The sequence below is a fragment of the Rhinatrema bivittatum genome, chromosome 2 (assembly GCF_901001135.1).
Source record: "Rhinatrema bivittatum chromosome 2, aRhiBiv1.1, whole genome shotgun sequence".
In the NCBI taxonomy this organism is placed as follows: domain Eukaryota; kingdom Metazoa; phylum Chordata; class Amphibia; order Gymnophiona; family Rhinatrematidae; genus Rhinatrema; species Rhinatrema bivittatum.
The window spans coordinates 460,922,040-460,937,122 of NC_042616.1; the positions used below are offsets into that span (position 1 = coordinate 460,922,040).

At 40.9% G+C, this 15,083-nt stretch overlaps 1 protein-coding gene across 1 annotated transcript in view; it reads right to left on the bottom strand.

The window, feature by feature from the left end:
* ERP27 (endoplasmic reticulum protein 27) overlaps positions 1 to 15,083 on the bottom strand; it is a 111,684-nt gene that overhangs the window by 24,934 nt on the left and 71,667 nt on the right. Inside the window, exons 3-5 of the mRNA XM_029590475.1 lie at positions 14,031 to 14,168; positions 6,844 to 6,960; positions 4,715 to 4,840 (exon numbers count right to left, since the gene is read on the bottom strand). Coding sequence (XP_029446335.1) covers positions 4,715 to 4,840; positions 6,844 to 6,960; positions 14,031 to 14,168 — 381 coding nt within the window. The remainder of the gene's footprint in view (positions 1 to 4,714; positions 4,841 to 6,843; positions 6,961 to 14,030; positions 14,169 to 15,083) is intronic.

Consider the following 15,083-nt stretch of genomic DNA (forward strand, 5'->3'; position numbering starts at 1 on the left):
AAGAGGGGCTATACAAAGGATTAGCCCTCAATTCATTGAGGGGATGGGCTGCAACTATATCCTCTTATAGTGGACAGGCTAGGCGCAGCTCCATGGTGGCACAATTGGATATGGTGTGCTTCTTGTGGGAAGTAAAGCATGTATGACCAATAACACCACCATGGGAACTGAAGCTTGTACTGATGCCCCGTTCAAACCACTGAAAAGAGCCTCACTAAAGGATCTTCCTCTGAAGATGGTATTTTTGGCAGCTATCTGTTTGGCAAGGGGAATCTCGGAGCTTCAGGCACTGTTCTGTCAGGATCTGTTTTTAACATACGTAAAAGAAAAGGTCACTGTCAGGTCTCTACCATCCTTTTTGCCCAATGTGATATCGAAGTTCTATTTAAATTAGGAAGACCTCCTACTCTGCTTCAGGAAGTCAGAATGTGTAGATAGGAAGAAGGGCCTATATTTCCTGGACATATGAAGAGCATTTTGCATTACCTGAAAGCCACAAATTCATTTTGTAAGACAGACAGACTTTTAAGTGGGGCCAGGAACGGAGAAGCAACATAAAAAACATCCATTGCTAGATGGATTAAGGAAGCAATGGCTTTGGCTTTTGTAGCTAAAGAGAAGCCAGTTCCAGAAGGATTGAGAGCTCATGCTACTATAGCATAGGATACATCCTAGGCAGAATGCAGACGGCTCTCTCCAGTAGACATATAGAAGGCTATTTTCCTTTCCTTGAGTCCTGCCAGACCAGTCCAGAGCCCACTTCCAGTATAATGGGGAATAGATATACATGGGAAGAAGGAAGTCTATGAAAGAATGGAAAGTGGTTCCATTTTTTATTTCTCTCTATACCTGGATAGGGATTCAGCCTGGTGAAGGAAGTGCAGAGAGACTTTTTAATTCTTTTTTTTTTTTTTTTTTTTTTGCATTTTCTCTGTTCTTGTTTGTAAAGATTTTTTTTAACTTATTCCAGGGGAACTCAGTCACTAGCTTGTGTAAGAGTCTACTAAAGGCTTTCCCTGCTGTACCAGACTATATAGGGAAGAAGGATATCAGAAAAAGTTTTCACTCTCTATCATCTGATAAGAGGGAGAAATCTCACAAGTTGGGACGGGTCTGACAGGATTCAAAGAAATGAAATTAACAGGTAAGATTCTAATTTCACCATTGTAGGTGAAAGAATGGCATGTTCACAAAGCCATTTGTATTGAAATGGTGTAGAATCAAGAAAACTCTGGTTTTTAGCATTTCAGTTGACTCAGCAATATTGCAGAAGTTGCTTGAAATGTTGATGAGACCACTGATTGGGTCATCTGGCACTTTTCCATCACCGATATTTAGCAGTTGATCAGCAAAATGTGCAGTAGAAACATCACCTCCCCATAAGTGAACTCACATGTTGGTAGTGAGTTGAAATGTAATTACACTTCTCCACAGATAAACTTTCAAGCAAGCCTTAAGTTCATCAGCCATCGTTCCCCTTGGAATTACAGGCAACATTAGATGAAAATTGCCTGCTTACAAGCATTACAGCTCCTCCCATAAGTTTCTGGTTAATCTGTAGATCTGGAAGAGTTTGATCTAGATCCTCCAATGCATGTTTGTGAGTCATTGCACATTCATCCCTTACAATAAGTTCAGAGTCTTGAAAAGGTTTAATTTGTCATTTGCTTTGTTGATGTTACAGACAGTACTTTCAGAATGTGGAAGGTTAAAAGGCAGTTTGAGGGTTGAATGAGCGGTATTACCACTGTGAAGCATTGTACCAGCATTTCCAGAAGAAGCCATTGCATTTGCAATTTTCAGTTGCTGATGGATTTTAGCTAATAGTACCCTGATGACAAATGTTTTGCCTGTTTCTCCAGGTGCATCAAGAAAACATTCCACTGCTTTTCTCATTCACCCAGTCCAAGGTGGCATAATATTAATAGCAGATTTTTAATCTGTGACCAGTATTGGCTCATTTTATGACATATTTATCTAACTGGTCCATATTATAACTTTTTCTCTGATGATTTCCCTACTCAATCAATCACCCAGATGCCTTTTAGGATAGAGAAGATCTAGCTGTTAAGAGGTCATCTCTATGACTTTGTCTTTGAGAAGATCAACGCTTGATTGAACATATCAGATGTGTAAGCCAAATCCAGTCTAGGGTTTTATTTTTTAGTTTGTTTTCAGCCAGGCTTTCTTTGTGAGATTCCCACAATTGTCTTAGATTAGATGGTCCACAAGTAGTCATCAAGATGGAAAACACATTTCTCAGATTAGCAGGCAACTGAGCTGAGCCAGTTTCCACCATAGTGGCATTTCAGTATTCATCATCCTTAAGAAGGCCTCTAATTTGGCAGGGCTCATTGAATGTTGCAAAGATCTGACCATTAATATTCTTGACATCTTCAAACAAAGTTGAATCTCAGACAGTGTGAAGTAAAGGTCTCAGTTTAAAGCCTTTAGCTTGGAGGAGACTGGATATTTTGGGTCTAAAAATAATCCATGATTTTCCTCTAGATGAAAAGGAAACCCCTGCTAAGTTTGGTGGCATTTACTCAAATGATGTCCAAATTCTTAAAGAACAAACAAACAAACTTTTAAAAACATATATTAAATATATGAAGTCCAATTTCAAAGAGGTTTATCTAGCTAAGCTGGGACCTAGCAAGACAAATCCCGAGGTTTTATATTTCCCACCAGTTTGAAGGTTCCCAAGTTATCCAGCTAAATGATAAGCTGGATAAAATTTATCTGGATAATTTAGGGCCAGAAGTATCCAGAAAAGTTAGCTGGATAGCACTGATATTCAGTGTTTTCTAGCTAAGTTATCTGGTTAAGTTTAGACTGCCTCGGAGCAGTGCTAATGTTATAATGGTATGATTACCTGGATAACTTTAACCCTGTCTATATTCAAAATATAGCCAGTTAAGTTCCAAAAATAATTTATGAGCCAGTAGGCATGATCCCCTACCTCCCAAAATAACTAAGTGATATGGACAACCCCCCTCCTTAAGTTCCCAAAAAATGTAAATAAGTTATGAATCATAGTAGCCCAAGGAGCCTCCACCCCCTTCAATAATAAAATTGTCATGTGAGCTTCGGGCCCCCTCCTAATCCTCACCCAGAATCCCTCAAAACTTCCAAGGTCACTGGGAGTGTGGTACATTTGTACCACTCCCGGTAGTGTCCACAGTTCCTGTGTCCAACTATCAGAGCGACCCTGGACACCACCAGGAGCGATAGAAATGTACCGCACTGACGGTGGCCTTAGGAGTTTGGGGGTTTCTGGGTGGGGTGGGAGGATGGGAGTAGGGATTGTGGGTGGGGACTTAGGGTGGGGAGTGATTAGGGGCCCAGAGTCCACATGACAATGTCAATATTGGGGTTGGGGTTGGGGGCGGGCAGGCAGGTGGGGATGCTCGTCAGGCCACTATGGCCTGCAACATATTTAAATTCTTTATGGGAGCTTGGGGACAGGTTATCAAGTATTATGCCCCGATATCATTTTTAGTTATTTTGGGAAGTGGAGGGGTGGGGTGTCGGACCTACTGAGCTACTGGATAGTTTTAAGCTTAACCCATTATATTCAAATATAGCCAGTTAAGTTTAAACTTACCCAGATAATGTTAGCCGACTGCACGCAATGGGAGACTTGTCCCGTTTGATATCCATCAGAAGTTTTCCAGCTAATTTATCCAAATAACTTGCTGGCTTACTGAATATAGACCTGAGGTATCTATCTATCTATCATAACCTGAATTTACTGAATTAAGTAAAGCTGAAGTTGCTTTATTTTTCTGTGTGGTTATTCTTCTTTGCCAATCTATTGGGAGAGTGTGCTGGGGTCTAGGGGTTGTTTTACGGGTATTGCAGCGCCATATTAAAAAAAAATCTGTAAACTGAATTTTGTGGGGCAGTCTGCAGGGCATGGAACACGGAGCCTGGAAAGACAAGAACCCGCGACTTAAACAATTATTCTCTAAATAAAGATAATGTGACCTCTCTCCCTTGGGGAATAAAATAATTAAAGGGGACTTTGATGAAGTAGAAATAGTAACTTAGGGGACAAGACAGGGAAGGAAACAATAAGAGACACAGGAAGTGAAAGATGAGAGAAGAACTTTCTTTGAAGAGAAATTGCGAGCAAATATGAGGGAGAAAAGAGAAATTACTGAAGAGAAATCAAAGACAAAGTATGAGGGAAACTGAAAAATATACTCAGAAAGACAGAGAGAGAGAGAGAGAGAGAAATTACAGAGGTTAAAAGAGTGAGAAGTTATGGCAGAAATGAGAAGTGAGAGAGAAGAACAGGTTAAAAAGGTCTGGCCTGGTGACTTAGTAGTAGTGCTGCAATGAGAGGACTAAAGTAAGGTGTGAGGGGGTATGAAACAGAGGAAAAAATTCCCAGATGAGACATTAAGGAACCAGCTCACTAAGATTTCTTCCCCATTTCGAGCCTTATTCATCAAGATCATTTCCCATAGATTCAGAATAGGGACACAACTTGAATGAAGCAGGCTCCATGTGTCTGGGCAAAACTATCTTGAGGAACTGGGCCCTAAGTGGGAAGTAAAACACTAATTGAGAGACAGATTAGACAATCATACAGTACACAGAGAAAGAGAGTCCCAAGAGAAACAAGGACCATTAGAAATGAAGCATGGAGGAAAAACGAGGACAGCAACAAGAAGATTCTGCTCCTCCCAGGACCCTCCACACAGACCTTCCCAAGGAAGTGACTTGCAGCTTCATGAAATATCTTCAGTGTCTCTTGGTGTCCCTCTGATGTCTTGTCCAGGAAGAGGAGGAGGTGGATCCTTATGGTGCTGTTAAAGAGGCCCACAGCAGTCTGCCCAACAATAAACAAACAAAGAAATCAATAAGGCGCTCTGAAGAATTTTCTGAGGTTGATTTGAAGTTGTACATGAGTGTTGACTGTAACCTGATTTTAATTATGGTGGGCCCGGGCAGTTCATCTGCAACCAGAATATGTAAAAGAGTAGCCAACATTGAGGCAAAAAAAGAGTACAACAAGCCTGCAAGACAATTTGTTTCTACAATTTTGAAATAGCACATCTTTTACCACAGCCTGTAATTTCCTCCCTTTAATTTTGTCCTTCTTCTGGAAGGAACACAGATTTGACCCCAAAAATTGTACAAGTAAAATCTTGTGCATAAACACTAAATTTAAGGTCTGGGCAAAAGTCCCGAAAAACCTTTTGCTCAGGTAAAGGAACAGACACACATCAGAGAACTATTTAGTTCTCTGATGTGTGTCTGTTCCTTTATCAGTCCTCCTGTAGTTGCCTACTGGTAAGATTATACATTTTTGATAGTAGAAAGTGATAACTAATGTCAGTGAGTGGTTTCACATTAATCCATACTCCCTGAGGAAGTGCAGAAAGCATAACTTCATTGGGGTATGGAGGGCTGGAATCAGGCTGAGGGAATATTTTAAAACAACAAGTTGTGAGCTCCTCAATTTGTTTTTTCTGGATAGAAGCTCTGGAATGGTTTTTCATGAGGCATATCTCAGGACCTGTTGCTGATTGCTTTTCAAGTTACATTTTTCAGATGGCTGTGCAGAGGCTTTGCCTAAAGCTCTGTTGAAGGCCTCAAATTGCTTACATTGGAATTTTTCATTGTGATTACAGCTGATATAGGGTTAAATAAAATACAATTTTTAAAAAATGGCCTTTTCCAGGTTAGTCTTAGGTCCCCTGCTGACTATTTTAATAGCAAAAGGAGAGCCAATAGGAAGAGGGAGAGATTTGCAAATAGAAAGAAAGGAATGTTTCAATCATCTGTTGAAATACACTTTAACATTTATTGATGTATATGTTTATTGTTTTTATTTTTTTATTACTTAAATGATGCTTGTTTTATTTTTTTATTTTTGTTCATCAAACAGACCAGTTTTTGAAAGCGTGATCCCTAAGTTGAAATAATAGAGTAAAGGAGCTTCTAGGAGTGAAAAGTAGAAAACTTAACTTTCTCATCCCACCCAGACGTAAAGATGCTATTTATTTATTTATTTAAAATTTATATACCGCACATCGGAATTTCTATGTGGTTTATGGATAGACTTTTATAGAGTCAATAAAAGCATAAGAAGTACATTTTAAGAGCAGTGCGTGGAGGCACATGTGTGTGCGTTTTCCGGCGTGTGCACATGGATGCAGCAATTATAAAACATATTTGCGTATATACGCGCGTATGTTTTAAAATCGGCCTTTTGCGTGTACATGTGCGCACAATTTCATATTGATGTGTGCATGTGCACGCAAATGCTGCCCTTGCTCGCATAAGTGGGGGGGATTTTACTAGGCACATGCACCGACGCTAGAGCCCATTTTTCCAGTTCGTTACCAGTTTGTCCAGTTAACCAATCAGTCTTCCTACCCCCCCATTATATTGCCTATCTTTTACCCTGTTAGGCAGACCCCCTAACCTTGCCTATGTTTTTTTATTACTTACATGCTGTCCTTATGCCCTTGTGCGCATAAAAAGGAATGCACAGAAATCATGCCTCAGCTCCAGCCTGCCCATGCCCCGGTCATACCCTGCCTGACCACACCCATGCTCCACCCATTCCCCCCCATATTTTTTTGTGCCCGTAACAAGGGATACGCATATTGTTGCAGGCCTTTTAAATCCGCACAGCGTGCGCGCGTCCAAGGCATTTATATATCTTCCAGCTTTGCCAAGCGCAAGGCTTTTAAAATCAACCAGAAAGCTAATTATGTTTGCACATGCCAAGTTTAGTTTACACTCAGTTTTTTCCTAATGCCTGAGGTTCTACTCTGTCACCAATAAGGAGGGATCAGGGTTCAACAGAATTATTTTCTTTACCAAGGGGTTGTATTCTGTGACAAAGTGTAGCTCGTTCATCTGCAGAAACCGGCTGAGTTTGCTTGCATCTAAATCTTTGATGTTCTTGATCTCTAAATCTTCTCGTCTATTATCCACCTGGAAAGAGAGTCAGCATAAAGAAGAAGGCTAATTCAGTGTCAATGCTGAATGCTGTGGTGAATGAAGAGATGGTGATTTTTTAATAATACACAATGGCCGAACGTAAGACTTACAAAACAACAAAATGAAAATACTTTATTTATACTAAACAAATATACACAGAACACCTCTCATTCACACCACATTCACACCTGAAGAACTAAAACATCGCTCTTATATATCAATATCCATTTCACAATTGGACTAAAATAGCTTTCTTATGTCCATGTTGCTAGAGTCATGCAAAAGATGAATTAAATCTTTAAAGATATCAATGTGCAACATACAAAATTGCAGTGAGCGCTTACATCAAGAATAAAACGTGAATTACATAAATGTCACACGTAAATGAATGTACCACTTATTATAACATATCAATACCTAATCCTTCATATATTATATTTTTAACATATTAAGTTATCTACATATGCTACTGAAAGAACACGTGTCTACTACTGCTCAATTGCTCATGTTCCTATATACATTCTTTAAGAATTCTCATGAATGTCCATGAGCTGACTTCATGCAATGCAAATTCTCATTAATATCCACGATGTTCCACTTGCTATTCTCATGTAATGCATCTAAAAGATTGGATTCCCTCCTCATATAATAGGCATGAGTGACTGTATTCCCATAATAGGCACGAGGGTCCCTTGTAGGGAATACAGTCACTAGTGCCTATTATATGAGGAGGGAATCCATTGGAGTGAGAAAAATCTCACAAAGATGAAATTTTGTACTATGTTATCTCACCCTAGCATGATGGTACCCTGAGTCCATCAAGCTAGGGTGAGAGAACATAGTAGAAATGGCATCCATAACACTCCATTTTGATGAATCTAGGGAATAGATTGGGTGAAAATTTTTGTTTAAATTTGATTTAAATGAATCACTTCATGGAGTGACCTCTAGACTGTATTTTTTGAAAGAGTAAATAACTGATTCTTATTTACCTGTTCTATTCCATTCATGACTTTATAGATCTCTATCATATCTCTACTTAGCCATCTCTTTTCCAAGCTGAACAGCCCAACCTCTTTAGTCTTTCCTCATAGGGGAGCTGTTACATGCATTTTATCATTTTGGTCAACCTTCCAGTTCAACTTTATATTTTTTGAGATGCAGTGACAGAATTGCACACAGTACTCTAGATGAGGTCTCACGATGGAGTGAAACCATTTTATTCCTTTCTTAATAATTCCTAACATTCTATTTGGTTGGGTTTATTTTTTTTTACTGCTGCCACATATTGTCCATAAAGACTCTGAAATCCTTTTCCTGGGTGGTAACTCCTAATATGGAACCTAAGCATGTAACTACAGTGCAGATTACTTTTCCCTATGTGCATCACGTTGCATTTGTCCACATTAAATTTCATCTGCCATTTGGATGTCCAGTCTCACAGTCTTGCAAGGTTTTTCTGCAAGTTCTCAGAATCTGCTTGTGATTTAACAGTTTGGGAGAATTTTTTGTCTGCAAATTTGATCACCTCACTCATCGTTCCCTTTTCTAGATCATTTATAAATATATTAAAAAGCACTGGTCCCAGTACAGATCCCTGAGGCACTTCACTGTTTACCTTTCTTCACTGAGAAAACTGACCATTTAGTCCTACCAACAACAGGATATTGACTCCTATCCCATGAATTTTTAATTTTCTCTGGAGTCTCTTATGGGCGACTTTGTCAAAAGCCTTCTGAAAATCCAAATATACTATATCCACCAGCTCCACTAGGGATGTACTTTTGTTTTTAATGACATAGGAAATGTCAATAACATTGCCTATTTCAGTTCTTATTGTTTCTACATTGAAACAATACAAAAAATTCACAAAATTTTAAAAATTATTTTTCATTTAGTGTGCACTATTTTGATTTAGTGAAGATTATTTGAGTTAGTGCTCAATATTACAACTCAGTGTGCACTAAATTGAAATAGTGAATACTAAACTAAAAATGTAAAATAAAATCCTAATGAAACACAAAAAAACCCAAAAAAACCCAAAAACATAACAAAACAAAACAATTCAAATGTTTTATCAATGCACACTCTTATTATCCATGTGTCTATTAACCCCTTGAAAAAATGGAGCAGATTGGTGAAGCAAAGCTTGGTCATTAATGTTCCACTGGTAAATGAGAGTGTTTTGGTACTATCAGTGCAGTATACCCTTCCTTTAACTTTCCACCTCTCAGCAGTTTGTGTCCAGTATCAGACAAGTACTCTTGGATTCATTGCTAATTCAGTGTCATTTCAATGTGACCTTATCTTATAAATTGGCATAAGCTGGTCAGCACACATGGAATTAACAATGATTGAAGAAATTTGCTTCAGTCAGGCTATAGTTTTGTTTGGGCAACCAGTGTAGATTTTGGTATAACAGTTCCAGTGGCATAGCGATGGGCGGGTCTGCATGGGCCATGGCTCACCCACTTTGGGCTCAGGCCCACCCGACACCAAATGAGGCCTGGTCACTGCCGACTCTATCATCATGGTGACTGAAGAAGAAGGCCCCGCCGAAGCAAGGCCCTCACGAGAGCTCATCCCATGGTGGCAAAGAGGAAGTCTGGCCTTATCGCAGCAAGGCCACCACAGGCGCCCATCCCTGTGGTGGCAAAGAAGTTCGGCCCCACCAAAACTGTTGCATGTCCCAGTCATGGCAGGCCAGCGGCCGGGCCTACTCACCTCTGGTGCCCGGCTCCCAGACCTGGCCTGTCTTCTCTGGTGGCGGTGGCTAGCCCCCTGTGCTCCCGCACCCCCGCTGCCTCCTCGGTCTCTCCCTGTTCCTCTGCGGGCTCCTCTGGCTCTCCCTGTTCCTCTATGGACTCCTCCAGTTCCTGGCAGGTCTCCCCACGTGTGCGTTGGGGAGACGCCGCCGTCCAGTGGCCTGCTTCCTCCTAGGCATGCGCGCGCATGCCTCTTCTACTTTTAAAGGGGCCGCAGCAGGAATATTACCCGTGGCCCTGGATGATGACATCATCGGGCCCTGCTACTTAAGGCAAGGCCTGCCACTCATTCCTTGCCTTGACAACAGGTCTCCACGCTTGTTGTGTGCTCTTTGCTCATCATTGTTCCTGATTTCGTTCCTGGTTCCTGTTCCTGACTTTGTTCCTGGTTCCTTCCTAGCTTTGCCTTGGACTGACTACTGGCTTTGACCCTTGCTTCATTGGACCACGCTCAGGACTGACTACTGGCTTTGACCCTTGCTTCGTCGGACCACACTCAGGACTGATTACTGGCTTTGACCCTCGCTTCGTTGGACCACGCTCAGGACTGACTACTGGCTTTGACTCTCGCTTCATTGGAACTGCGCTCAGGACTGATTACTGGTTTGACCCTTGCTTCATTGGACTATGCTCAGGACTGATTCCCGTCCTTGACTCTTGCTCCGCTGTACATCATCTAGCTCTGCCACCTGCCCCGACTCCAGCCTGTTCCCGACCTCGCCTCTGGTATTTCCTTGGACTTGGTCTTGTCAGGCTTTGGCCTTCTGTTGCCAGAGCATCACCTACTCCAGATCCCTGCCTCGTCTGGAACTGCCTTGGTCCGTCCGATACCTCTGATGGTCCCTGGCTACCTGCTACAACATCCACTGGGAATCATCTGACAGAGGCCCGCCTAAGACCAGCCGGCCCCTGCACCCAAGGGCTAAACCTGTGGGGAACGAAGGCTGGTATTGGTGAACCTCAAGTTGGCCTCTGTCTCCTGGTCTGTTCTGCCTCCCTACAGTGGGGAACCGTGGGGCCAAGGGTACACCACCAGCGCAACAAAAGCAAGGTCACCACGGGAGCCCATCTCCGTGGCTACAAAGAGGAAGTCTGGCCCAGCTGAAGCAAGACCGCCATGGGAGCTCATCCCTGTGGCAGCGAAGAGGAAGTCCGGCCTCGCCAAAGCAAGGTTGCCACAGGAGCCCATCCCCATGGTGGCAAAGAAGAAGGCCTGCCAGACAAAAGCCGCAGAGGGAGCCAATTCCTATTGCTGTGGAAGAAGAGGTTTGGCGGTGAGGTCCGGTGCGTGCATGTGAGAATGGGAGCCCGAGTGTAGGTGTTTGTGCATGAGAATGGAAGCCTGGGTTTGAGTGTGAAAGAATGGGAATATGAGTGTGGGTGTTTGTGTGTGAAAGAATGAGAATCTGAGTATGGGTGTTTGTGTGTGAAAGAACGTTTGTGTAAGAAAGAATAAGAGGCTGAGTGTGGATTTTTGTGTGTGAAAAAATGGGAGGCTGAGTGCATGAGTGAGAGCTTGTGTGTATGTAAGAACATAAGAAATTGCCATACTGGGGCAGCACAAGGGTCCATTAAGCCCAGCATCCTGTTTCCAACAGTGGCAAATTTTTTGACTGCCACAGCACACTGTGCTGACGATTTCAATGCATTATCCACTATGACGCCTAGATCTCTTTCCTTAGTGGTAGCTCCTAATATGGAATCTAACATCGTGTAACTACAGCATGGGTTATTTTTCCCTATATGCATCACCTTGCACTTATCCACATTAAATATCATCTGCCATTTGGATGCCCAATTTTCCAGTCTCACAAGTTCCTCCTGCAATTTATCATAATCTGCTGTGATTTAACTGCTCTGAATAATTTTGTATCATCTGCAAATTTGATTATCTCACTCATTGTATTCCTTTCCATATCATTTATAAATATATTGAAAAGTACGGGTCCTAGTACAGATCCTTGAGGCACTCCACTGTTTACCCTTTTCCATTGAGAAAATTGTCCATTTAATCCTACTCTCTGTTTCCTGTCTTTTAACCAGTTTGTAATCCATGAAAGGATATCGCCATCTGTCCCATGACTTTTTACTTTTCTTGAAGCCTCTCATGAGGAAATTTGTCAAATGCCTTCTGAAAATGCAAATACACAACATCTACCAGTTCACCTTTATCTACATGTTTATTAACCCCTTCAAAAAAGTGAAGCAGATTTGTAAGGCAAAACTTGCCTTGGGTAAAGCCATGCTGACTTTGTTCCATTAAACCATATTTTTCTATATGCTCTGTGATTTTGATCTTTAGAACACTTTCCACTATTTTTCTGGCATTGAAGTCAGGCTAACTGGTCTGTAGATTTCTGGATCGCTCCGGAGCCCTTTTTAAATATTGGGGTTACATTAGCCACCCTCCAGTCTTCAGGTACAATGGATGATTTTAATGACAGGGTACAAATTTTAACTAATAAATCTGAAATTTCATTTTTTAGTTCCTTCAGAACCCTGGGGTGTATACCATCTGGTCCAGGTGATTTACCACTCTTCAGTTTGTCAATCAGGCCTACCACATCTTCTAGGTTTACCGTGATTTGGTTCAGTTCTTCTGAATCATTACCCATGAAAACCTTATCCAGAACGGGTATCTCCCCACACCTTCTTCAGTAAACACAGAAGCAAAGAAATTGTTTAATCTTTCTGCGATGGACTTATCTTCTAACTGCCCCTTTAACCCCTCAATCATCTAACGGTCCAACTGACTCCCTCTCAGGCTTTCAGCTTTGGATATATTTTTAAAAGTTTTACTGTGAGTTTTTGCCTCTACGGCCAACTTCTTTTCAAATTCTCTCTTAGCCTGTCTTATCAATGTCTTACATTTAACTTGCCAATGTTTATGCATTATCCTATTTTCTTCTGTTGGATCCTTCTTCCAATTTTTGAATGAAGATCTTTTGGCTAAAATAGCTTCTTTCACCTCCCCTTTTAACCATGCCGGTAATCATTTTGCCTTCCTTCCACCTTTCTTAATGTGTGGAATACATCTGGACTGTGCTTCTTGGATGGTATTTTTTTAACAATGTGAGAATGAGAGTCTGTAAGAGAGTCTGTGAGAGAGGAAGGGATGAAGATAGGGGTGAGAGAAGAAACAGAAAGAGAAGAGTGACCCTGGAGAACGAATTAGGAAAAGTCTGACAAGGGGAAATTGGAAAAAAGAGATGGGGACCAACTGATTAGAAAAATATCAGACAACAAAGGTAAAAAAAAAATATTTTGAAATTTTAGCAATTGAAATATGTCATCTTTGGATATGTGCATTTCTTATAATTTTGTATTTTGCTGTTTAGCCATTCACTGTTCAGATTCTGGTTTCTAAGGCTTTCTGTTTCAGTTTTGTTTGCATGTTTCTGTTTCTAAATTGTAGTCCCTTATTTCTGTATTAGGTAAGGGTCAGTCTGTTGGCTTGTAGCTTCTCTGTAGGAATTTGTAGCAGTCTGCTTGTTTTGTTATCCCAGTAGGTGGTGTATTAATGTTCTAGGGCCTGGTGTAGTATTTGTATTGCATCTTTTTCATAAGGTTGCTGTTATTTGAGTCCTGAGACTCGGTGCTGTTATGATATGGTATGGCAAGGTTCTAGGTGCTTTTTTTTTTTGCAGGGGTTTGTGTTACTTCACAAAATGTTTAGCAGTGGAAGGAGTCTTTTTTTTGGCTTAGCTGACTCCAGAATTTGTATATAGTTTTTTTTTCCATGTTGGGTTGTAATGAGAATTGTAGTTTTGCTCTGTAGTTATCTTTGCCTTTCGGGAAAGAAAACATTGATATTTGTTTTATGACATGATTGATTGGATCTGATGTTTACACTGTTCTTTGCTTTTTACCTGATATTCTTGTGTATTTATAAATTACAATAAATATAAATTAAAATAATACAGATTAATAAGGAATTTTTAATGTTGGTAAGTGCTTGAAATAAGTTAACATATTCTAAAATGTTTCACTCATTTTTTAGATTTTTAGGCAGGATTCAAGGAAAGAGCTGTTTCACCTGTAAACTCATGATGCATAAGTGCTGTTGTAGGCTACTTAGGAACCCATTGGAGTACAACTGGGAGAGTTTAGACCTGTATTCCTGTAGCCCACCCTTGTTAACCTTGGGCCCACCCAAGAAATAGGTTCTGGCTATGCCACTGATCAGTTTCTCTCTGCACATAATTTGTGTCACATGTCCTGCAAATGTCTTTTCCTAATAAACATGCATCAAGTACATCTGGCGAGTGCCCTACAATGCCAAGTCCAGAGCTCTTTTACCTGCCGGAAGAGGGAAATGGTGTTGGAACTGATGTTGAAGTGGCTCAGAACCTGTGAATTGGTGGTCAGTCCAAATGGCAAGCCCTGGAGGTCTTTAACTACAGCATAAAAATCCTTGACTTCCGGTTTCTCCAAATCCTGAGAGAATTAGGGAGAAAATGACAGACATGTATTCAGATTCACAGTTCAGAGTACAGGTTTTCTTCCCATCTCTCTCGCACTGTTATTCAGTGCTGTGCATATGCAAGCAGGCACTTGAAGGCAGGGGAGTGAATTTTAATAAATAACACTTACAATGTAAATGGGGGGAAAAAAGGCAAATGAACACAGAGCGTTTTAGGACCATAGCTTGGGGCTTAAGGCAGGTGTTGACAACTCTAGCCGTCATGAGCCCAAAAATGATTACGCAAATGATTATGTAAATTAACCAGGTTCACTGACCCACTATATGCAAATATATCTTATGCATATTCATATATATATAGATAGATAGATAGATAGATAGATAGATAGATATAGTCGAGCACCTTTTAATTGGAATGGTTGGAATCAAATATTTTTCAATAATGGAAATTCCCACATAAGTTGAAAAGAGAAATAATGACCACACAAAGTTCAATCATTTAATGAGCACCGAACAATACACAAAGGGTCAACTTGCACATAATACTATCAATGGTAAGAGTGTCCATCTGTTTAGGCATAAGCTGGGCTAGGAGAATACAGTCAAGCTCTCCTTACTTTCCTTCATCGCACATATGGATGTCTCATCACATTTCAGTTTTATCTCAGAGTAGACTTCTTCTGCAGTTAGGCTGCTCTCAGAAAGTAAACCAGCTAAGCAAAATCTTCCACATAATTCTCTGCAGCTTCATGATCTGCAGCCAGATTTTCACCAGCAGCTCTGAGGTGATGAATACCATGATGACTCTTAACATTATGAAGCCAGCCAGTGGAACAGTCACTTTTAATCTTCATTTCTGTGTGAAAAAAATGTGGCCTGTACTAACATAGTCCCAGACACAGGCACACCCTCCCTGTGACGCTGGCAGA